General features: G+C 37.6%; 1 protein-coding gene across 2 annotated transcripts in view; it reads right to left on the minus strand.

The window, feature by feature from the left end:
* ttyh3a (tweety family member 3a) overlaps positions 1-25,558 on the minus strand; it is a 49,112-nt gene that overhangs the window by 16,325 nt on the left and 7,229 nt on the right. For both annotated transcript variants that reach the window (XM_043233724.1, XM_043233725.1), the window contains exons 2-8: positions 19,439-19,608; positions 11,119-11,230; positions 10,740-10,960; positions 9,394-9,489; positions 6,912-6,984; positions 5,788-5,863; positions 1,392-1,447 (exon numbers count right to left, since the gene is read on the minus strand). In XM_043233724.1, the coding sequence (XP_043089659.1) occupies positions 1,392-1,447; positions 5,788-5,863; positions 6,912-6,984; positions 9,394-9,489; positions 10,740-10,960; positions 11,119-11,230; positions 19,439-19,608 (804 nt within the window). The remainder of the gene's footprint in view (positions 1-1,391; positions 1,448-5,787; positions 5,864-6,911; positions 6,985-9,393; positions 9,490-10,739; positions 10,961-11,118; positions 11,231-19,438; positions 19,609-25,558) is intronic.

Consider the following 25,558-nt stretch of genomic DNA (forward strand, 5'->3'; position numbering starts at 1 on the left):
ATGCAAATCAAATCTTCATTCAAGACAATGTTATGGAGGATGTCCATTTCAAATAAATGCTGCTCTCTTGAACTTTCTAATTCCAAGAATCCTGAAAAGTGTATCAAAATTCCACAAATTTTTTTTAAAAAAATAAACCACACTTAAATGTTTTTTTTCCAATATTGATATTTCTTGAGCATCAAAACGGCATATTTGATTTTTGAGGATCATATGACACTGAATAACACGCTGAATTAAGTTTGCATCACAGAACATTTTATAATACAAATAAACTTAAAATTATTATTTTTATTTAAAAATCCCAAACCCAAGCCATGGTGAGCATTAGAGACTTCATTTGAAAACAATGAATCTAAATCAATCCCAAACTCTTGCCATTCTTCACAGATAAAATACTTATGTGCTTTATGCTTTTGTGATTTTTAAAGCATAAAGCATTAAACTTGTAGCAAAATCTTCAACATTTCTCTTTAAATGTTCTTAATGTTCTTAAATGTTCCTATTCCTTGGTGACAAAGTCTGAAATTAATATCCATTTTAATACATTGCTGAAACAGATGTGCATCAGGCACGGTTCATCTGTATTCTGCATGAGGACTGAGGAACTCCATTCAGAGACATCAGCTGACAAAGCAGAGCATTCAATCTCCATATGGGTATTACCCTTCATTTAAATTAAACGACATCAAGAGAATGGAGCGGTCACTGACACAATCCATCAATCATGATCAGTTAAGAGCTGTGATTTGTCTGAATCATACACATGCATTATTCAAATAAAGACACAGAGTCTGACTCCATTAACTAACGGGAGAGGCAGGAAGCCAAAGAAGCACACATTTCCACTGAGTAGGTTGCAATGAAAATGCTAATGTACAGTGGCAAACTAAACAGGGGGCGGCACTTCCCCTGTAATGGAGTGCGAGGAAAAGAGTGGAGATTGGCTGTCTTCCAAACTCCAGTGAGGTTCCTTGCTGTCTATTAACTATCTACAAAAGGAACAACATTAATGGTCCCCTCACACCTAAGAGCACAGGACTAAATTAACTATCCCAGAGTCTGAGGTTACAATCAGTAATTAATAAGTACATACAATGCCACAATCCCAACTAGTAACACCTGTTAGCATGTTGCAATTTTTTTTTATTACCTCATAGCAATGAATTCTGGAATTACCATTTCCTTGATGCATACATGTAATGCTGCATTATATTTTTGCCAAATTAGGTACCTAAAATGAGTCTGCTAGTTGCAAAAGCCTTTCTATTTGAAATGTTTCTATGTCTCGAGTGTTTGAAATGGGGCCAATATACTTCTTCTGAAGACAACTCTCAGATATTTGAAAGTGATTGAAAGGGATTTTGGTAACTAAGAGAAGCTATGATTACCTGTTGGAAGGGGTTGACCTGACCCACGTTACATGTGAGGTAATACTGCAGGATATCTGGAAAGAGAGAGAGGCAGAAGGTCAAGAGCAATGACATGAAAGAAATCAACAGTTTTTCCATTTCCGTGCATCTAGATGCATATAATACAATTTATGCACTGTAAGTGATTATAAACCTGCAACATTCTACAAATTGTTTCAAATTGCCCAGAGCAGATGAACCCACACACTGACTCACTGTCATTTACTGAGCTCAGAAAACCCACAGCTGCCATGTCAGGTATCTGAACAGCTATATTCCAACCACCAGCAACCCTAGATTCGGTCCACAAATGCCTCGCTCGCTCGCTCAAGCCAAGCCAAGCCAAGCCAAGCATCGAATTTCTCTCCTGCAGAGGAGAATTTCCCAGTCAATGCACAAGAGTCAATAACTAATCCCAGACCAAATCTGCAGATCTTTTTTGCATCAACATCGGGAGGAAAATATGCAGGAGGAATTTAAACATGCCAAAATGGTTTTAGTTAAAGGGATAATTAAGATATTTTTGATAAAATCCAAGGGCTTTCTGACCCTGCATAGAAAGACCCAGAAAAATAGTAAGGACACGGTTAAAATGGTCCATGTGTCATCAATTTTTCAACCTTAATTTTATGAATCTATGAGAATATTTTTTGTGCTCAAAGGAACGCATCGTGGTACCCTTGTAAACGTAAATTGAAGACTGACACAGAAGAGAAGAAATTGTTGAATGAAGTCATCTTTTTTCTGCATACAAAAAGTCTTCTCATATAGCTTCATAACATTAAGGCTAAACCACTGATTTCACAGACTATTTTAATAATGGATTTGCTACCTTTCTGGGACCTAATGTCTCAGTTGCTTTGCTGACTATGAATGATTTTGATTTCATCAAAAATATCGTAACTTCCTGAATTAGTGTTCAGGAAAGGTTTTATGGGTTTGGAATGACATGAGACGAGTAATTAATGACAGAATTTTTTTTTGGTCGGGGGACTGTGTCTTTAAGGGCACTCCTATTGGTAGCTGAACAGAATAAATTAGGCAAAATATTTAATAAATTATTAAGTCTTAGGGTATTCTGGAATAACCCTTGCCTGGTGCAGGATGTTGCACGTTTCATATGCTAATTTACAAATTTTACAAATGGGGGTCATACTTTTTTTTTCCCATTGTGATTTCTACTATTTTCAGGAAATATGAATAGAAGTTGCACAATCACACATTTGAAGAGTGCTGCCAGACTTTTATAAGGACTGAAGAAAGGTGACGGCTTAAGACTTTGTAAATAGTAGGTTAGTATTTCAAACAGTGTGGTACAAATTGTACAAAACACACCAAGTACAAATGTTTTTGGTCTTACAATTTTTAAATTGTAATGATTCAAATGACCTCTTAATGAACCTGGGAATGGAAAGATGAATGGGAATGAAGAGCTAGACTGCAGTGTAAAAAAAAAAAAAAAAAAAAAAAGCTCTTTCTATTTCTGCACAGGAAATGGCACTAATTCACACAGTCCTCTTACAAACCTCCACACGCCAACACAGACGGAGTCTTGGGCCATCTTCATGCGCAGCTTGCAGCGGGTTGCGTGGACGCGAATCAAAAACAGACACATGCGTCAGAGCGGTGGGTTTGTTGAGGAGGAGTGTGATGCTTTCATCACCGTCATTACACACGTGGACACGTGGACACACACACACGGCAGCGGTCACAGGGAAATGTACGACATGCTTATGAACAAGCCAATTCCCCCATCCCATACAACCGGCCTCCCTGATTGCACTATAAATGGCATAATTACGGCAATGATGAGGGGAATAAATTGGCCTCTAAATTATATCCATGGACGGCTGTATACAAAAAGCTTAACTGAGCAACATTCATTTATAGTGTGGTAGCAAAGTTCAATGCTGCATTTATAAGTTGTAATGGTATTCAGGCTCGTATGTTATGTGTAAATGACCTCCAGTGATTGGATGCAACATTGTTTGACTGCTGATGCCCATATGAGACCGAACAAAGACGATGGAGTGGTATCCAAAAACAACGTGAGAGGAGGCAGAGCTTTAAATCCCACTCACACCGCGATGACTGCAGGCTGTAAAAGATCCTGATTCACGCGAGGCAGGGAACACATCAGCGCACTGACATCTCATTTCTGAAGTGTTTCACAGCTTTTCTTTGTAAAAGAAGCTTTGATGATTGTAAAATGTAACATTGTTCAGAGACGCTATCAGATGAGTAAACTGCATATAATGGGGGACTATTATATCATGCATTACTGTTGATTTTTAAAGAGATAAGTATTTAATTTAAATACATGTTTGGTCTTCGTCTGAGTTTGAAACTCTGCATGTCATATATCCTTTAAAAAAAACAAACAAACAACGAGACAGACTAGCAGGTTTGCCCAGCAAAACAGAACTTATTTACATGTAGAAGAAGCCAAAGTATTCTGCATAATTTAAGTTTCTGGAATAAAAATATGCATAGCCTAAATACTTTGTTAAGCCAGGCTAATATATATATATATATATATATATATATATATATATATATATATATATATATATATATATAAAAAATACTGTTATACATGAAATTAAGGAAATAGAAAAGTTCCATAGATTTATAATTGCAATAATTCCAAAAATGCACCACAGTCTATAAAAAGGGTGCATAAGGCCTCTGTAAACAACTAGATGTAGCATGAACAGAGCAGTGCAGAAGACACGCTGGGATACTTACTGATTCCTTCCTCACAGAAGAGACACGATAGATGGCACAGACATGTGTGCTATTTGTAAGTACAGAAATGTCTTGGTTCTATTCTGGAGAAACACAGTAGGATGAGTCAGTCTAGGACAGTGATAGCCAGAAGGAACACACTCTTTCTTTGTGGTCTCCATCTACAGCCATTAATGACATTCTAGTAAATGACTAGAATGTGCTAAAGTCTTCTGAAGTCATATTAAAGGGTTTGTGTGAAGAAAAGATGCATTTTAGTCATAGCTCTCTCCAGTGAGCCATTAAATAAAATTCTTTATGAACTAGTTCATCTTTTGATGTGGTTACAATTAAACTTTGCTTTTCTCTTTAACTTCAGAATATTGTTATTTTAGTATTATTTAGGTAAATGTTACTCTATTGTTTTGTAATTTTGTGTGCTTTTGCCATTATTTTTGTTTTATTTTAAAAGAAAAGGATTTATTTTAGGTTTTAGCAAAGGATAACACCACTGCACAGGTCACATTGCTCATGGTCAATACTAAACTGTTAGACTGAAAAGCCGAGTTTAAAATTCATAATTCTCCTTCTGAGTTAAAATTCTGCAAAGACGACATGGTGAATAAATGGAAGAATGTTCCATTTTGGGAGAACTATCCCTTTAAGGACTTATTTAGAGCAAATGAGAGAAAGAAAGCAGATAGGAAGAACAAAGATAAGAATAGAGCCCAGAAGACACACAATTACATGGGTGTGTGAAGCTGACAGTCACATGGTTTATCATCCACATCCTTCAGCGGTTTTCTCTTCCTTTCCTCTTATCTCTCTCCTCTGTTCTCCAGAAGTTCTTGCTGAAGCTCTTCTCTTCTCAGCCAACCAACAAAGGGATTAATCATAACAGATGCCAAAACTGACATATCCAACCTGCTTCTACTACATGAAAGCATATAGATATCCACATGCATACAAACACACTTCTGTTTGCTCCATAGCACCAATTCTAGCGGCCGTTCATTGAGGTTACTAACATAACCTCCGCAACTCCAACTCTAATCACAGGTCCTACATAATGAAACCATTTAAACACATTTAACAGGATTCACACATGTTCAGGTCAGTGCAAAAGCTTCCTTTCCAAAGATTAAGTCATAGGAAGACCAATTTTCAATGGGCCGTACCCTGAGTCCACCTAGATTAGGCTTAACCAGAATATATGATCCTAACTTTCCATCATCAACATCTTGCTCCGGCCACCCAAAGAGGAATGCTCGGACAAGCAAAACAAACACAGACTGATTTACTGAGAGCATCCAGCCTCCTGTGGATAATAAGGTCACTTTGAAGAGGAACTGCTGTGCTGAGTAACGCTGATAAAGTGAGGAAGTGAAAGTCAGATGGAACGTTTCCTCTCTGAGCCAACAGGAAATGAACGCCTGCGTGACCGCTTATCCCTCAGAGAACACGCTCCTCTGTCAGGAGATGTAGGACAGACTAAATTCAGAGAGACTCACAAGTGATTCACAATAACACCTCCTAGATTAAGCATCTTACTCACACATCAGCAGGAGATGGAAGAAACAAGAAAAAAAAGATAGGTAATATCTATGAGATTTGAAAGAAAACTGAATTGGAGTGAAATGAAACAAACCTTTCTTGATAAGCATATATTGATCTGACACCTTGGTCATGTACATGTCCGGCGCCACACAGAAGTCACTGAAGCCCTAAAATAAGAGAGAAAAGTAAACATAGGATATTAAAGGAATATATTCTACACTTTATAGCATGCAGAGAGCCTGTCCATTGATCAAAAGTGACAGTAAAAACATTTAAAATGTCACAAAATTTGAATTAAATGCTGGTATGTTGAGAATCCTATTCATTTCAGCTTTACTTTCTATAGAAGTTCTGAAATACCTGGATAATATAAAAATCAACACTTTAAAATGATTTTGAAAAAATCATGAGACACTAAAGATAAGGATTATAGTAATGCTGCTGAAAATTTTACTTTGGCATCGCAGAATAAGTTATTCTGTATCCATTTTTGATTAAACGAATGCAGTCTTGGTGACTGATAAAAACTAGGCTACTTTTAAAAACATCTTGCAAGCTCCAAACTTTTGAAGGCTTAGTGTTTATATTTTACAAAGTGTGATTTTTGCGACACTATTTAATTAGCATGCCGGCAGCTTGCTATGCTTTAACTGGTTGACAAGTGTTGTGTTTTAAAGATGGCATGTCAAGCTAAAAATAGTCTAACTTAAAAAAAAATGCACCTTGAAATCCCTCAGTTCTGTTTAACTGCCTTTTGCAGTAGCAAGAAAACATCTAATCTAAATTTCCTCTACGAAATGCAGCCAATCAAGCCCTGGTGAATGTGAAACTAACCTAGTCATGCAGGGACTTTCATACAACTGATATGCTAACTAGTAGTTGCGGCAAACTGACTAGTCCATTTTGACTAGCTTTTTACTTTGATCTGTAGGTTTGTACATTGCTATAACCTTTATTATGTTTGACTTACTACTGGTAGTGTGTAGATTCTGAGTGTTAGACGAGAAAACCAAAAATGGCATGAAAACTTCCTTTCTAAAGCGGTTTTATCTTATAGCTATGCTAAAGAGGCTGCTAATCACATAAACTATTATTGGCTGCTTTGTGTAATTCCACAGTTATTATTTGGGCATATGCAAAACCTCAACACGAAAAAGCATCACTACAATTTTGTCCTGCCTTTGTGTGGAGAAGCGTTGCCATGGAGACACTCACCGAGGAGACAGCCAGTTCCAGACCCAGTGAGCCCCAGCTGATTACCAGCGCCAACACACCCAGAAAACACACCCTGGGAGAACACAGATAATCAGCATTTCTGCCATCATTATATACAGTGCACACATATTATCATCTTCTGAAAGGCTGGAATCCCCTCACTGGGCTTTTCTGCTTAGAAAAACCCTTCATCTCGCAACAATTTTCATAACTTTCATCTATAATATGAATTTAATGGCGCTACAATTATAGAGGCAACAGTTGGATTCAAAACCATTAAGTAATAAGCACACATTGATTGCACCATACAGCATGTGGTTAGATTTCTAGCTTCACATTTGTAAAAAACTAAAATATCTGCTCATCTTCACATCTAACGCCCACATTTGACCATACCATTTATAACATTTTGCAAATTAGCAGACTGTGTATATATTTATGCGTGTATAAATATAACAAATAAAAAACATGTTTATTGATTGTGAACTTTAATTACAATACATAATATAAAAAGTATTTATTTTATGTGTATTTATTTTTTTTCGGCGTGCTAATCTGCAGTGTGTTTGGTTTAATCCAAGTAGTTGGTGTGATGGTATTACAGTATAAGTATAAGTACAGTCAAGATTGAACTATGGCAATCTAAAGATTATGCTTTTAGCTAGTAGCAAGTTTTATTGCAGAGCAAATCAATCCTGACATTTACCTTCTGACACGGCCTAAAGTCAAACTGGCTTTTTCGCTATACAGTGTGAATGCGAAATGTTAAATATCTTAACGTATAGTGAATAAGATAAGCTATCTTTAGCATGGACACGGCAAGCTTTAATGTGAACTCTAGCCTGGGGGGCAAATGATCCACTGCTTCCTCCTATAAGACACAGCAGGTTTAAAGATGAAAGGTCCCACATCATGTCCCTGAGGTACTCCAGCACACATATGTAAGCAACATACAACTGAAGAGACCTTCCAAAGTATATCTCGTTTACTTACACAGAACAGCATTGTTCCAAAATTTACTATGCCGCCTACCTACCCAGACGGCATTTTAAGCCTACACACTTCCAACATAAAGGCTGTTTCAAAGAATCGGCACACTACACAAGACAGCTAAGGCAATACTGCATGCTTTGATGAAAAGGCAACCTAGAATGAATTTGGAAGAAAAATAATTTCTGTGAGATCTCATGTCATATATACTGTATATGGATTTATAAGTCAATAAAAATATTCCATCTAATAAAAAACATTCTACCCAGTGTCTGTGTGCTTTGCTTTATTTTTAGAGTACAGTATGTAACAACGGGGAGTTTCAGAAGTAAAAATCCATTCATTTTTCTCCATAGAGGAATTGATTTTTAACAATGACTTACACATCTCTAAAAATAGGCCGACTCTGAGCTATGAATTCGTTAATCAATGGTAAATGCTTTTATTGATGCCATCAGCATCATTTTAATATATATATATAAAAAACTTTTTAAAATAATCATGTTCAAGAGTGGAATTCCTGATGAAAACTAAATCCCCACCCATCAGAGAACTGACAAGCAAATCCCATCTAAACACAGTACACAGTTTGTACCTTTGATTTGAAGCAGAAAAGTATTTGGAAATCAGACAAAACAACAGGGGCGGAATAAAATAAGTTAAATCGAAAAAAGGTCTTGGAAAACACACAGAGTTGTGCAGACAAAAAGGCAAAATTTGTTGCGATTTATCTTTTAGAGATGATTGGTTTGGTTTGCGCCAAAAATTAACAGGAAAAATACGACTGAAAACAAGGCTCCTGAAAAGATTGGTAGGCACTATAGCATCGTTAGCTTTGTGACATCTATAGTTGCACCCCAAATTAAAAAGTTTCCCCTATCCCCTATTCTGTCTTGTATATGGAATTTAATAATGTTATTTTGCCATTCAGCATACTGTGCATTTGTACAATGTAGTCAACACACTACACAAGAACATAGAATAGTGCATAAGTATACCAATTGGTATACTCTTATATAACTCTTTTAGCACTTCAAATGAGGTGGGGTGGCAGGAAGTTTCTTCCTATATAGAGTGGTTCTGGAACAGTGCTAATGTGTCTGTTTTCGAGCTATGTTGTTCAGGCAGTGTGTAGAGCTCGTCATGCTGTTGTTCTGTTTTTCTGTGCCATCTCTGATTTAAAACTTCCCAGAGGGGGAGAATCAGAGAGAAAGATACATTATAAATTCTCTGTTGGAGCTAAACCAGAAGAGCATAACTAACACTTCATAAATCAATCTGGTGTAATTGCTTTGACTGAAAGTCAGAAATCATTCATCACTATCTCATGGTGTGGCATGGAGCGGATGGCTCCTTGAAAACTGAAAGACCTTTGTGGGTCAGTGACAAGAGCAAATCAAATACTCCTGGTCATTTGCTAGTTTCTGTAAGCTCTATTTTCCCCTTTTGTGCCACACATGTCCTAAAGGCACATCTTTATGGCAAGCCTTACCCAATCAGAGTTCCTTTGGAGTTGCGGATGAGGCCGAAGAGCACCAGTAGGCAAATGAGCACGTCAAACAGCAGCAGACCCAGGTAGCCCAGCCACCTAAAGATAATAACACATGAACATTACAAACTCAAAAATGGTGAGAGAGAGAGAGAGAGAGAGAGAGAGAGAGAGAGAGAGAGAGAGAGAGAGAGAGAGAGAGAAAAGAGAGAGAGAGAAATAGTTTTTCACATTATTGCTGTTTTACTATATTTTTAATAAAATAAGTGCATCCTTGGTAATTAGAGGTAGGCAATATATATTGGTAGCTTACTGGTATGCATGCTGTCACTTTATAGGCTGTTAAAAGTCAAATACACACACACACTTGTATGTGTCAAAATGCCCATCTTTTAAAGTATCCTCATAAACACAGTAATTTAGATCTTTAGTGAAAGCAAACAGGTGAGAAAACACCACACTTATAATTGTATATTGGATCAGGGAATCTTTTAAAGTGACAGCAGTCTAATATTTCTGCTGTCTGTTATTCATGTTAATCTAACAACAAAAAACAGAAAATCTTTAACTGCTCTTGACTAAATCACTTCTGTTACTTTAATATGAATGAGTGCATATATAATGAAATATATTTATTTATTTTTATTATAATTTTTTTTTTCTTTATTTAATCGCTGACTGTTTACTTAGCTTCAGAGATGCATATATATATATTTTTTTTATCAAATCCAAAATTATTTGGAAAAGCCTGAAATGAAACTTATTTGGCTTTTTAGGCAAACAAACAGACCCCAAAGCAATTTCTTTCAGAGAGAAATGTAAATGGCTGACGAGAAGTGGAAAGAGGCAGTGAGTGAACAGAATACTAATTTCTATTCTCTCTAAGAGAGCACTGTTCACAACTTATGCGATACAGAGAAATCCTTTGAGCATTTTTCTTTTTCAGAGACTTTGTTTTGGGGATGTAAGAAAGGTTTTACACATTCAAACAAACTGAAGTACATTTTGAAATGTCAGTAAGTAATATTTCTAGGGTTGTTGCAACACTGAAGTTTACTATTATAAGGGATTATTTGTGTGTGTGTGTGTTTGTGTGTGTCAGCCAAACTTCTTTTTACCAAGTATGTTTATTTACTGAACCCTTACATTTTAACTTAATATTTTAATATTAAGTTAAACTCCCCCACAGGTTCACAGTTCTCTGATAACGATCACATGACATTCACAATTTTTTTTAAATATATAAAATTTGTGGAAAAAAACCAAAAAAAAAACACATACTTTCAGTACTCAAATGTTGATCTGGTACTAAAGTAGAATGTTCAACATTCTTTCTTTCAGTGACATACCTGTACCAGTCATATAGTTCAATCTGGGTTGCAAGATCCTCCAGGGATATGCTGAGATCACTCCAAAAGGGAATGTCAGCCATCTGACGAACCAACTCACTCCGCTGATCCTGGAGTTTCTGTACAATGGACAGGTAGTCTGTGTGTTTTGCATACTGGTCCTTCAGCAGCCGAAGGTTGTCGTCCACAGTCTGGTTCTGAGCTGATGTACTTTCTGACACCTACAAACACACACATCTGCTTTGTAAACTGTTGTCTCTTCAGCCACAGATCATACAGTATGACATTCGAGTGTGTCACTGAGATTGTCAAGCTCTGGTGGATTGTTGGGAAAAATGAGCACAGTGTCAATATAACCCAGTGTGCATCAGTGCCTCACCAGTCTGTCCACTCCAGACACGGTGCGGTTGGCATGCCGGAGGGAGTAAGTAAGCCGATTCACACCGTCACAGGTTTCACCATTCCCGTAGAAACCAACAGCAATGCCAGCGCTGTAAGGAGACAAAGAGAAAGGCATGAGGAGGAGAAGAAGGAGGGGAACAGGAACAGAGGCCTTCAGTAGAGCCGTGGTAACACTGAGGAATAGGTCAGTAACGTCCCAAAGCCCCAGCACACAGCCCAGCAGAAGACTGAGACAGGCATCTAATTCAGACTCTACTGTCATGAATGATTATTAAACAGGAGTGAATTCTCACAGATCATTCAGGGCACTGATTTACAGCAGCGTTCTCTAAACGTCCTTAGAAATCTTTCAGGGGTACAAGAACCCAAAAAAGACCCACTTATCAGCTTTATATGGGCATTTGTGGGTTGAAAACAGGAAAGAGTATAGTATTGTCTGAGCGAAATGAATTCTGAACATTATAGCATTACATATGGCTTATAACCAGAAGGTTGCTAGTTCAAGCCTTAAAAGCAAATCTGTGAATAAAACACACATCCCTTTGCTCCAAGGCAACTGTGAATGCAACAAGAGCCCAAAAAGTTAGCATAATGACTACTCACTTTATAAATTTGTACAGTTTGCAACTAACAAAATGCTTTTAGTCCATTTAGTCCAAGCATCGTTTTGAACATGTTAAAGAACCACAAGAGAAAGCAGTCGTCAAATGATCGATAGCACTCTGTGAAACTCAACACAACATTGACTCAGACTGTCAGGCTACAACAGCAGCACTGGGAGAAGACGGATGAAAGCCAATCGATTGTGCCAACAGCTTTGACCAGCCAGTGAATCAGGTCAGAAATGCACTGCTGCCCCACAAACCCACTGAAGCCATTCACAGCAACCTTCAGCCCACCTGCACCAGAGATATGGCCACTAACACCTCCGACTTGAACTTGTTGCCTCTCCACCAGGTGGCAGAACAGCGCAACCTGCCAACCCCACTCATTCCCATTCCCCACCCTCTCTAGCTCAAGTATGTCACCCAACTCCATTGTAAAGCATTCAATGGCAGCTACAATCAGCAGCCACCCCGCTTAAGGGGGTTCTGCGGCTAAACAAAGAGCTATTCACCGCAGGACAAGCCCTACAGCTCTCAGCCAGAGTACATTTAAGACGCATTCCATGCGTTTGCCAGTCTTTATCATTTGTTTCACGAATGGGCCAAAGTCTAAGCATTAAGATTTCACAATAACGTGTGAATGTGAAGGACTGAAGCGCTGAAGCACACCGCAGGAAGTCACATGAGTGAGAGTCTCTCAAACTCAGACTCTATATTTTGTAAACATGCAGTTAGTTGTGCTAAACCGACGTGATGTGTTGGCTGTATTCTCTGTGTGCCGTGCTGTTAGGACGGGGCGTGTTGCGGCACGAATGTGCAGATCAGGAAGCAGATGTCACCTCGCCGTCCCCCCGAAGCCATGGTCATGTGACCCATTAGAGTGGTCTCAGTGGAGTTCCCAGCATTCCTGCTACACTGTAAATCTGGTGGATAATCTGCATGAGCAAAGTTAACTAAATACACAAAAACAGTCTAATCTCACGCAGAACAACATGAGTGGTTAGAAAGTGATATGAGGGCCTTTTGTTCTCACGTTGTTTGTATTAAAACAAATTATAATTCTACTTGTGTTTACACTATTACAGAACTATGCAATGACTTCAGTGAGAAATTATCTCTTTGTTTGAAGCTGAGGTACATACTGTGTTTCCCAAGAAGGCAGAAATAAATGAACACTTATACAGGACAATTTGTGCAAGATTGCATTCTGGGTTTTTAAATAGAAGATCTTTTAAGAAATAAAACAGAGAAACTAAAAATCAATTAATAAAAAGAACATGTAAATAAATATAAGCCGTGTTCAAGGACCTTATTTTCAGATGCTATATGTTGAACTTGTTAAAACATTGTTAAAATGTTTTTACTTAACAGTGTGACTTTGCCAGTGTGAATTAATTGTAATAACACTATGGTATTATTAAGGTAATCATATTGAAAAAGGTATGGGCTTTTAGCTATAAAACTGTCAGGTTTAAAAAAAAAAAAAAAAAAAAAAAAAAAAAAAAAAAAAAAGGGAAAAAGGGCAGCTGTAAGGTTTACTGGGTCAGATACATAAAACGATATGAGTGACATCTCAGATAATAGTTATACAGAGAAAGGAAGTGATTGTGGGCTCTAAGGCAAGATATGACCTGAGGACAGATCAATCAATGTTCCTGCAGCTGTGGCCTTTGGTGGTCCCATATCACTGCTGTCCCGTATTAAAGAAAGCTCAGTCTGTCAGACAGCCTCTATTCTGGGCCACAGCTCTCATGGGTCCATACAGACATACTGCAAACAAATAAATAACAAAAATAAGCCACATGGCTCATCGAAATCTATCCCAGCGCTCCCTAATGCTAAGAAGCAGACTTGAGTTGCATTTAATAAGTAATGACCTGTGATTGTTGATCAATGTGAATGGGGTTAAATGCTCCTTAGAGAATAACACTCCACTGACTGGACAGATCACGCTGAGCAATCTCATTACTCATGCTCGTCCTGGTGCGCCCTTCCCCCTAAAGCACAGCGGCCCGAATCAGAGGGGATTTGGTTAAGTGGAGTGTCACACAGCTAAGACGAGACTAGTTTGGTCACTGACTGTACCCAAAGAGTGAGTGGCCTTTAGTGTTGTATATCTGAATACAACAGCTATAGTTCCCAAGAGAGAGAGAGAAAGTGAAATCTTCTTACAAAATAAATGTACTTGAAATATATAACAATTAGCAGCACTAAATTCACACAATTAAAGTGACGCATGTCAATTTAGCAAACATTAAGTATACTAGTTTAATAAACCAAATTACGGGAAATGTTATTAAGTGCATAAATATGTATATGTATTTGTAGCATACTTGGCATAAAATAAATAGATTTCAAATATATTTTAGTATATTTGTTTTTCACAGGGTCAATTGTCAACAATGATGCTGCAATAATATTAAATGTATTGCCTTACTGTCCAATAATTCAAAGCAACAGCAGGGATCAAATACCTGTCTGAAATACTGACAATGTAATTTAATGTAATAATAAATGTAATATACTAAAGTAAATAGAATCAAAACCAAGAGCTTATGAATCAGAATCAATAATAATCAAAATAAATAATCTGTATATTATACGTCGACGTACAATCTAACAAATGCAACATATTTCTGGTTCAAAAATGTTGGATGGACACGAGCTTATACATTCCCGTCTCAAGCCCTTCAAAATTCCCAAATGTACCCGACACTAGCTGCTGTGATGCTATCAGAGCCTTTGAAGTGGCTTCAATGTCAAGTCATGAGCTGATTAGCATAAACGCTGTAAAGGTTTCCGAGTCTTGCGCTGGATTTCCATAATCTTTAGTTATGCAGCGCTGCAGCTAAGATGTGCCTGAAGCTGCAGACATCAGAAGTCCAAGCGTGAAACTGAGGTGCTCGTGCATCTGGAATGAGTTCTCCAGGCTGTTTCGCACCAACTACAATTAAACTATCTGACAGAGGTGAGGATCAAAACTTTAATCACTGAAAGCAGAGCAAACTCATGTGTCCTGACTTGCGTGCATTCAACTATATCAATTCTGACTGAACAGAGTGCATTTGACAGGATTTCATCTAGACTAAATAATGAATGTGGTGCAACAGAATTCAGAAGAGACGCACTCCTATGTAAGAGCATATAACAACACAAACCGTAAATGTTACTCACGATAAACAGGAAACACTAAAGTAGGTGTTAACCTACACAACTGGTTGGACGATGAGGGAATCTGCTGTAACATGCCATTTACGATCACTCTTCGTTGTCTTCATGATTCATAGATTTAGGACAGGGGATTGCATGTCTCAACCACAATTTTGTAAAACATTCTTGTACTTTCTGGTTTCTATTTGAGCGCTCATGTGTTCCTCCAAATGAGTCCACTGAGATTTCTTGTAAAGCTCTTAAAATATGTGCCTTCATCAGCAATTCTCAGGAGGTTTCACAATACAATTTGCTTCCAAGAAAGACCGTAAATTGCACAACTCTAGACTTCTATTTCAATAGAAACAGAATTAGTGGACATATTTAATACCAAACCTGATGGAATAAAACAATCTGTAGATGGTACACATTACAAGGGCTTCCGACAGTCTGTTCCTATAGGGTGTCCACAGAGTCTCCAGGAAAACTGTCCGTTGTACGGACAGCATGAGCTTGTTTCTTCCTAATGCATAAGTGATGACTAGTCCGTGCAGAATCTGCACTTTTTCACATTTTCTGTGCTGATTGGGGTGGAATATCTGCAGTGTTTTGCAGAATAAACTCAAATATAGTACATTTCGCTTGAAACTCAAATGTAAGAGATGGGTGAGGAGTTTCGTTTGAATGAAGTACAAAAGAATTGGGTGGAAATCTGCAGAACGTTCAGTGGAATATTGCTGGTGCAGTTAAAATGCAGGTATGCTGATGTGAAATAAGAATGTTAGATGTTGGCCGATTTGAAGAGGCCTGTTTATATTTTCAGTGTACACACAAGCTGAACAACGGCCAAACCTGCTAATTCATGTATCAACATGTCTTTATTACTCAGTACCATGATAAGTCTTTCTGTATTGCAACTCTGTCTCAGTTTATAATTATTATGAATGTGTAAAACTACATATTAAAAGGGGTTATGGGGTTCCCACTTTACACAAGTTGATATGATTCTTTTTTAAGGGTCCTAAAGAAAAATCTACAACATACTTTGTTTAAACTTTCTAAACGGTAGTGTTAAAAACAGCACCTTTACCCTGTCTAAATGAGCTAGGTTTTCATAAAGTCCTTCTATCACAAGTTGCTTTTAATTCTAATGAGCTCTGCTTGACTCTTACGTGGAGTGACGAGCAGACAGTAAACATCAGCCGCAAAACTGGCTAATTAGCACATTATTATAGGCGATTTGCAAAGATTCCTAAAAACACGTAGACTCACTTCGTCTGTAGACGAAGCAGGATCACGAACGATTCGCGCAAACGTTCATGCAAATTTAGGAAGATTGGGAACCGGCCGCTCCCTTCCTTCGACTGTTCTATTTATTATCACATCCACCAACAAAGCACCTCAATCGCTTCATCTTCCCCTGCACTAGAGTCAAATACAGACAGACTGATGACAGTTCACTCAGGGCGGGTCTAATGTAAGACAGTCTTGTCAATCAACTAACGTGGGAGGGGCCTGTGCACAACTACATCATTCTACCAGGAATCTCAGAACAGCCTAATTTGAGTAAGAGAAGTATGTACAATTATGTTCAAACTAAATATACAGTGAATTTTGCAGCCAAATAAAAAAGAAAAACTATCAAAACTAAAAAGAACAATCCAGATTAACTTCTCGCCAGCTGAACAACAAGATGACCATCATAATTATTTGTAATAATTATCGCTTTAAAAATGTACATTTCATCCTAAAGCGTACCACTTTAAGTGAGAATGAGGCCCGCCTAAAGCATTACTGGCTGCAGGCATGCATTATGAGAATATTAATATCACATTATGAGAAATCCTGAGTCATGTCCCTCGCAGGTGTGATGATTATTAATGGTGTTTGTGTTGAAAATGGGCTCATCTTCCTCCCCATAGGGAAGAATCAGCGGGGAGCTTGTGAACACGACAGAGAAAGTGTTCTCCGTATTTCCATTTCCACACAGGACCAGATGTGCACTGATAAACTTTCACAGAAGGGAAGATGCTTGCTCAACGTGCAAACTCACAGCAGAAAGCATGAGAGTTTTAGTAACTGATTTAGCAAAAGAGCGAACGGAGTGTGAGACTGTCAGTGTGAGTGAGGACGTGTGAGACTCTCTTCATGGATTTAATGAGTAGATCCACATGAAATCACTTTCCTCCACAAAAACACAAAACAAATCAAACAAAAGCTAAAACAAAAACTAATACTATAAAAAACCAAAGCAAAGCAAACTAATACCAAATAAAAACAAACCAACCTAAAAAGAAGCAAACCAAAAATACATTCAATAATTAAACAAATAACAAATGAGAGAATAAATAAATTAATAAATAAACATCATAATCCTCATTTATACAGGCATAAAACAGATTTTTTTCACATTTTGTTTTATATTATATATTTGAAATATGTGCTAATATACTGCACTAATATATAATCTAAATAATAATAATCTAAACAGAATTTACTGCTTGGTGTGTCATACTTTGAAGAACGGAGACTCACAAAACCACACAGCAGGCCCTGCCTCATGCTGATACTATCACAGGAGACCCCCTGAAGAGCGAGCACACGTTAACACAAAAAAAACATCAGGATCGGTCACGAGATGCGGGGGGTGATGGTGGAAAAAGGTAGTGGTCTTTTTTTTTGCGAGTCCTCGATGGCTGCAATGCCAAAAACCACGAGTTAGGAATTGCCGGGAAAGACGCTGCCATAGCAACAAGGTTTTTTTGAGACAGGATGTCAGGCCGGACAATAGCCGAGCCTCAACTTTCCCACCAAATTCTTTTCATTCACATTGTGCGTCAAACATCATCATAACAAAAGCCAGCATTACTTATTCAATCGGTATATAACTCAGTTGAATGAAACGTCTTGAATTTTAATGGATTATAATGCACTTGGAAAACAAAACAAAACAACAGCATTATGGTCGATTCTGAAGACAATGGATGAAAACTAGAGTGAAGGACAGCAGAAACACTCTTTGTGGTTTTAATGCATTATATCAACTGCACCAGACAGAAGGCTGTGTCTGAAGTAATGACTTTCTCATGCACGAGCCTACTTTATGCTGCAGCTCAGTACTTTGTCCTCATTGACATTATAACACACCAGAAATTAAACAGTCAATGTTTCACCTCAGCAAATTTCACAAACCAATCAATAGTTTCACAGGACCAAGAGTTCATTCCCAAGAAATCCAATGTGCATTTTTTAATTTGCATTGAATGTTCAATTCTTTTCAACCTGCTTTTCAAACTGCTATACATTTCACATTTTTATATATATATATATATATATATATATATATATATATATATATATATATATATATATATATATATATATATATATATATATGCATGCTGAGCTGCCACAGATATATTTGTACCTCGCAGAGAGACTTCAGTTCAGTGAAGGCAATTAATTCCCACAAAGAAATTACAACAAAGCTTCTGACAATGACCCACAGTTATCCCAAAAGCAACGTAAAAAAAACAAGATCCAAGTTTTCCAAAACCATGAAAAGAATGAAATGAAGGGTAGCAAACAATAAAAATATTATACCATATTGCTGCTGTCTTTGTTTTTGTTGTTCTTTTAAAGCAAATTTAAAATATACAATAAATAAACCTTTGTTTTTATCAAACGTATAGGCTATGTGTGAGCGTCACATCATGTTTACATTAATCTAAACACATTAATCTTAAGTATAGCTGCCTGAATAAGGAACTGAAGGTCTCATGGTTATCTAGTTCACTTCTAACTAAAAGTCTGATACCATTAACCTGGCAAACTCCAGCAACTAAGTGATTAGTTCTTCATCTTACTAACTAACTAGCTTGTTTACCAGAAGGAATGATGAACAAAATCTGTGCAATGACACTACCTTAAAAAGGTAGTTTATTTAAAAAAAAATATATCATAATTTGTCTGAAACAGTGCAAGCATGTAACAAAGCAACAGTAACAAAGTAGATACTTTGAGAAATGTCTCAGTGCCTTTTGTAACCAAAACTGTTTGGCTACCAGCATTTCTCAAAATATCTTCTCCTCCTGAAGCCGTTGAGTGCAAAAGGTTGAAACTACCGCCAAACTAACAATAACAACAGGACAGTATTGGATAAGCATTTCAGTACTTCCATAAAAAAAATTCTGGCCTGATAAATGTTCATATTCAAACATTTTCACTGGGATAATCCTTAAATTAGCACTTGCCACTGAGGATGTTTGGGGCTACAAGTAGAAATAACCCCATGCCTGCAGCCAGAGGAGCCACACCGAACCCCAAAGAGAGCTCTAAATGAACTACAGAGATTAGTACAGAAAACGCATCCTTTCCAGAAATGAAACCCTGCAGCCCTTCAGATAATACACACCTTCTTCCACACTCTATGAAGTTTTCCAGCTGGGGATCATGCGATTAAAGCATCTCTCTGGAGACTGACTACACGCGTCTTCTGCCTGAATGAGTCACTGATATGAGGAAGAATGCCTTCAGACTCACCTGCAGACGAGGGTGGCAATGATGACGCACCAGGCGGTGCAGCAGCAGTCTGCGTTTGGCTGCTCGTCACTCTTCTTACGGCGGCAGCACAGCCAGCAGGAGTAGATGAGGAGGAAGAGGAGGTCCAAGGCCAGGCATGCCAGAGCTACACTGCCCAGTAGCAGGATAGACTGCGCAAAAGAGGAGAAGAAAACATGGGCCATTGGTTACATTCACATGCACCCAAATAATAAATGAGAATGTCACTTATTAACTATTTCTTTATCTTGCTCTAAATATTAATATTATACCCGCAAATGAGAATCAAGACATTTTTCAGTCACAACTTCTGAAGAGAAATAACCTAGACACAGGACAAGTGTTCAAGTGCTTTCTAGTGCTCATGGCTCAAATCTTGTGTTTGCGCATGCTAACAAAGAGCCTAAAGCAAACTCTGAGGCAAAATAGATTTTAGAAATAAGATTTAACAAATTGCTTATTGCTACCAAAGTTAACTTATATCTTTATTAAAATGATTACCAGAATTTTAATTTTTATTATTATTATTTTTTAATTTAACACATTTCATATATTTACAAAAAATTGGATTTAATCTTTTTTTGTCAACTTGTTTTCTTTTAGTTAGCACAGAGTTTGTATTTCCTTGATCTGAACTCATCTATTGTATTAATATTACCAAATCATTCACTATTTTTTTTTCTTTTTGATTTGATTGTTTATTGGTTTGTTTTCATCCAAAAAACTGAGGTGCATAAGTTCAGATCAATGAGGCCTATTATCGATAACCAGTTGATAAAAGATTAAATCCACACTTTGGTGATAATAGCAAAACAAAAATTTACAAGCAATTCCAAAAAAGCCGCAGCTGCAGCATGCTGCTAAATATAAATGACTTGATTTACCATTCATTTCATTTCATTTTGCAGACAATGACTCATTTTAGTTCAAAATATGACTAAGATGAATCAAAGGCACTCTGCTTTCATTAAAATTGAAAATGGTGCGTGGGTCGCTCTAAACCGATCCCGCTCCAACTCACGTGACAAGTAACCTGCAGGGGAAGTTTTATGTATAATGAGGTCAGAGCTATTCTCGGTTAAGACACACACTTCACTCTGGCAATCTTGTTGTGACAACCACACAGGGATTAAGCTTCTGTAAGATCGCCTGCACCCACATTCTTCAAAAACGACCCAATTCAGGTCCCGCCTGATTAGCAGGGTACTCGGTCAAATGGAGACGCCCTTGATGGGTTTGGTCTGGCATCCAATCAGTTAATCTGCATGGACTCACTGAACCCCTCTTCGCATATAAGCATTTCAAATCTCCCAAATCACATAGTTTCCATACGGCTTTCAACCTGTGCCAAGCTGTCTGTCAAGCTCGCAGTGTGTGATCACAGGAGAGCTGGGAAAACCATTGTGCTGGTTCAAAAGGACCAAGCGAGTCAAACTGGAAAAGCGAGCAGGTCTTAAAAGCAGACTGTAATGCTAAAAGGACATCATTGCTCAGTTAATTTACTTTAAAATACAACGCTTAATTATTTGAATCAAGGTGATTCTTTGGGTTTATTAGACTCTGAATATTCCAACAAATGTTCAGGTTTATCAGACCACCTGGAAAAAAAAGTTGCATAACTAATATCACCACTTGTGATCTACTGACACTGTATAAAGACAATAAAAACAATTATGACAGTACGTTTTAGAGTTTATTTGATGCAACTGTTCACAACTAAACAAGATATCAATAAATACAGCTGCTTATTAAATTGTGTTTCATGTCTGAGAAGTAGTTCATTTCTGAAGGATAATGAAGTAATGGTTACTAAAATACAGCATTGACGTCACAGGAATAATTTATATTTAGCATATAGTCAGATTGAAAACATTTTAAATTGTAATATTTTAAAATTTTAATGTTTTTGCTGTAGTTTAAAATCAAATAAATGCTGCCTTGCTGGTCATTTATGTCAGTCACTATGCCATTTCCAATATAAATTGACTGTTTGTAGCCAGAATACAGTAACAAAAGTTTACCTCATTTGCTAAATTAAGCTAATTTTATCATTAGATAATTTATAACAATTCATCAGGTCAAATCTAGGTTAGGGTAATAATGGTAATCATGCAATAGAACAGCAAGTATGCTTCACAGTTCTTGTTTACTAGACATAAGCCATGATAATTAGATCACCTTGATTTACAGACTCTTCTGAGCAGTCAGTCTGCCCTCAAAACCAAGGATTATTCATGATAGTCAACCAGTAGATGGATCTTTGGCTACTGCATAGCAAGATGAAAAAATAAAGACCCCTGTGTTTTGCACATCACAACTTGAAACCGTTTCAAAATGCTCTCATTCAAGACCTGTGTGTTGAATCTGGAGAACATGTCCATTACTTCACTGCTGCTTTACATTTGTGTGATTGGAGATTGGAGATTGGAGAAACATGGGAAATCTTTTCCAAAAAGCAAGACAACCCAGTCCCTGTGGGGGAAATGCTAAACCGATCTAATTTTAGAAGCATGATTAAGCCCCGTGCTGTATAGACTCTGAAAACCACTTGTCCGCAAACCACAATGTCCACTATTCATAGTGGCACTTCAAGAAAAATGAATCTTTTGTGAGGTCTTCTGAGTCTCTCACTACATGACAGTTCAGAAACAGACACTGAGGGTTGTTCAGAAACAGACACTGAGACACAAATCTTTTAAATCTGACTTACAAGTGAATAATCAAACAGACACGCATTGAGGATAGATCAATAAATCAAAACAACGCACCATTGCCCATCTACTTTCTACTTTACGATGAACCATAAAGCTCCATAAAGCTTTCCTAGTCAGCATGACTAACAGACTAAACAGTTATCAAAAGATTTGATTAGTGACCGATTGTTAATTTGTGACCCTGGGCCACAAAACCATGGGGGTAATAAGGGTCAGTTTTTTGAAACTGAGATTTCTACATCATGTGAAAACTATATAAATAATATTTCCATTGATTTGTGATTTGTTATGACTGGGCAATATTTGGCCGAGATACTGTTGCAAAAAAAATAATAGCCTTTGAAGTTTTCCAAATTAAGTTCTAAGCAATCCATATTACTAATCAAATTAAGTTTAGCAATGCATTGTTGGCTATTGCCACAAATATATATGTGACACTGGAAATAGATTCTACAACAAAGTTGAGTTTTACCGTTTTGTTCTATTAGTTGATCTCCGGGTCTGGCAATATCGCTTTTTGCATAGCTTAGCATAGATCATTGAATCCAATTAGAACAGTAGCATGGCGTACAAAAAAATGACCAAAGAGTTTTGATATTTTTCCCATTTAAAACTTGACTCTTCTGTAGCTGAATTGTGTACCAAGACCAGTAGACAATGAAAAGTTGAGATATTCTAGGCCGACAAGATCAGGAACTATTCTCAGTGATACCACACAGCGACTGTGGAAAATAGTCCTCAGTTTGCAAGATATGGTCCCTGTGCAAGCAAGAGGGTCTGGCTGTTTTCAGGGTCTGCATGATATCACTGCGTTTGCTATGCTAAAAGTGCTATCGCTAGACCCAGAGAATGGATGAATAGATTCCAAAACTGAAAAACTCAATTTTTAAACTCCGGGGGAGTTGGAGAATGAACCTACTTGCAAAACAAGTGAAAAGTTCCTTTAAGACTGGTTTTGTGCTCCAGGGTCACAACTGTAAACACAATCTATGCAACTTCTGATCTTAACACTCATCAGTGTCACTGAAATAGCTGTATCTCAATGAATCATCACATTAAATGAATCAGTCATAACCAGGCGAATCGCTTTCATCACATTCGGTCAAGTCCAACTCAAACCCAAAACCATTCAATACAACAATGGGCAATGTGAGGCAGGATGTCATCTGAAACAAATGATGTGTGAATGATGATGATGGTGGGTTATATGACGTCTAAGGATGAGGAAGTTTGTGAACTGGTGCCAGCACCATCTGGGAGAATGGCCAGTAAGCACTCTTGATACGATTAATCAGTGCTTAAATACCCTCATTTACAAAGAATGGCAGATCTTGCCAGAACTGCATAGCTGACAACCTCTGATAATGTGTTTGGAGAACGTGATTAACAGCCTTTGAGCCCATGAGATCATCTCAGCGTACTGGCAGAAAGCTGTGTCTTTATATAAATACATAACACAACTGAATAATCAGCCCTGGTAGGAAATGGAAGAAGAAACAAGAGGTTTGCATATCTACTAAATCCATCTACTTAATTGGTTTCAAACAAGAAAAACAAGTTACAAATAAGAAGAAACATCACTTTAGCCAGCACAGGGGTGTTACTGCCAAAAACAGCTTTAAACATTGTATCTACTTCCTGTAGCTCAAAATGCTTGCAACGCCAAGGTCATGGTTTCAGCTCTAAGGGAACGGTAAAAAGTGTACTTTAAATACAATACAAGTTGCTTCGTGTAAAAGCACCTGATAATGCATTAAAGTAAATGTAAATCTAACAATCTACACGTTTTCAACAGACTTACAGATGTGAAGCACAGCTGGCATTTGCCAAATCAGAGGGCTCATGTTTTCGTGTGAAAACTGTGCCAAGGAGGTCACCGCAATTACAGAGATTTCAATCCTGCCACGTTTCTCCTTTTGCCGCTAACAGGAAAAGACCCAGACTCAGCTTTTCTAAACAGACGGTAATCTTCTGCAGATTATCTTAATGGATCTACTCTTTCCATATGCTGATTCAGGATGCGGCGTAGCGAGAGACCCCTCTGAGCGATAGCACTGCCCAAGAACAACAGCAGCATTTCAAACAAGGTCACTGGGCTGAAGTGCTCCTGGCTGTAGGCCATCCGAATGATATTTGCACAATATGCACCACCCTTGATCCTGTCACGTTTCAGAGAAAGGACGTTTTCTGCATACAGGGAGGATGTCAGATTTTTCAAATGAATTTACTTATTAATTCATTTATATACACTAATTCATTAAATACACTAGAAAATGGTGTAGGATTTACTTTGTGGAGTCAAAACTGTTTCAGAGAAATGCTATTTGCAAAATCTCTACTAAAACAATCAATGCTGAGATATAATTCAGGTTTATCTAGTGACCGAATCATTTGCTGGCCTAAATTTCATTTCAGAGGCATCTATGAAAGGGCTTGATTCTCTGATAGGAGCCTGTTGCTGTGGTTCTTTGAATGAATGCGACACAGTAGTCAAACACACAGGCAGATTCATTCAGTCTGGCAGAGACCGAAGCACAAAACCGTCTTAACAACCTATGATAGGAGTCTAGAATAGATCAGCCTGAAGCTTTTGAGCGAATGCTGCTGCTTCAGGAAATGACACAGGAAATGTCACACCTTTGTTACAGCCCTATGGGTGTGCCTATGAAAGTCTCCCTCTCTCTCAAACTGTCATTCTCTTAGGTTCACCTCTCTGGATTGACATTCGTTCAGGCAAATGATTATTGCTAACCCGCATGATATCACAACCCTCGCTACCAAATCTAATACGGTTTTAAGGGACACCTGAGTGACCGCTCTGTCTCTTGTGGTCCATCTTTGCTTGCTTTCCTGTCCCTTATTGGCTATAGTGTTCTAGCCTGGTTGATAATTGTTGTCTTAGTGACACTTACACTGTGTATAACGTTACCACCTATGCTATTCTGCATTTTGTAATTCATTCTAGTTCTGATCGTAAGTTTCTCATATCACAGGAAAAGAGGACAGAGGTGTCACGTGAACTACATGGTGCAACAGGCAGAAACACTACTGTACAGAAACACCAGGTTAGAAGTTGAGTGCCACACAAATGGTTTGTATAGTTTAGTTAGTGCGTGTAAACGCTGAAGAATTTAAGGTTTTTATTTTTTTTTAGGTTAGAGGTTTCATTGTAAGTGAGTTTAGAGTTTTGCTACACTTTTCCCTCCTTTGGCATCACTTTAGAAATACTTTATTATAGTTGTTTTGGGTTAATTTAATTGGTTGTGTAAATCGTTTATATATAGCCTATGTGTTTTGGCATCTAATTCTGTATTAGTTAGCTAACTGTTTTTGGCAGTACCGAGGTTTGGTTTCTTGAGACCCTCATCATACCAAATTAATCACAATC

Source organism: Puntigrus tetrazona, chromosome 3 (genome assembly GCF_018831695.1).
Source record: "Puntigrus tetrazona isolate hp1 chromosome 3, ASM1883169v1, whole genome shotgun sequence".
In the NCBI taxonomy this organism is placed as follows: domain Eukaryota; kingdom Metazoa; phylum Chordata; class Actinopteri; order Cypriniformes; family Cyprinidae; genus Puntigrus; species Puntigrus tetrazona.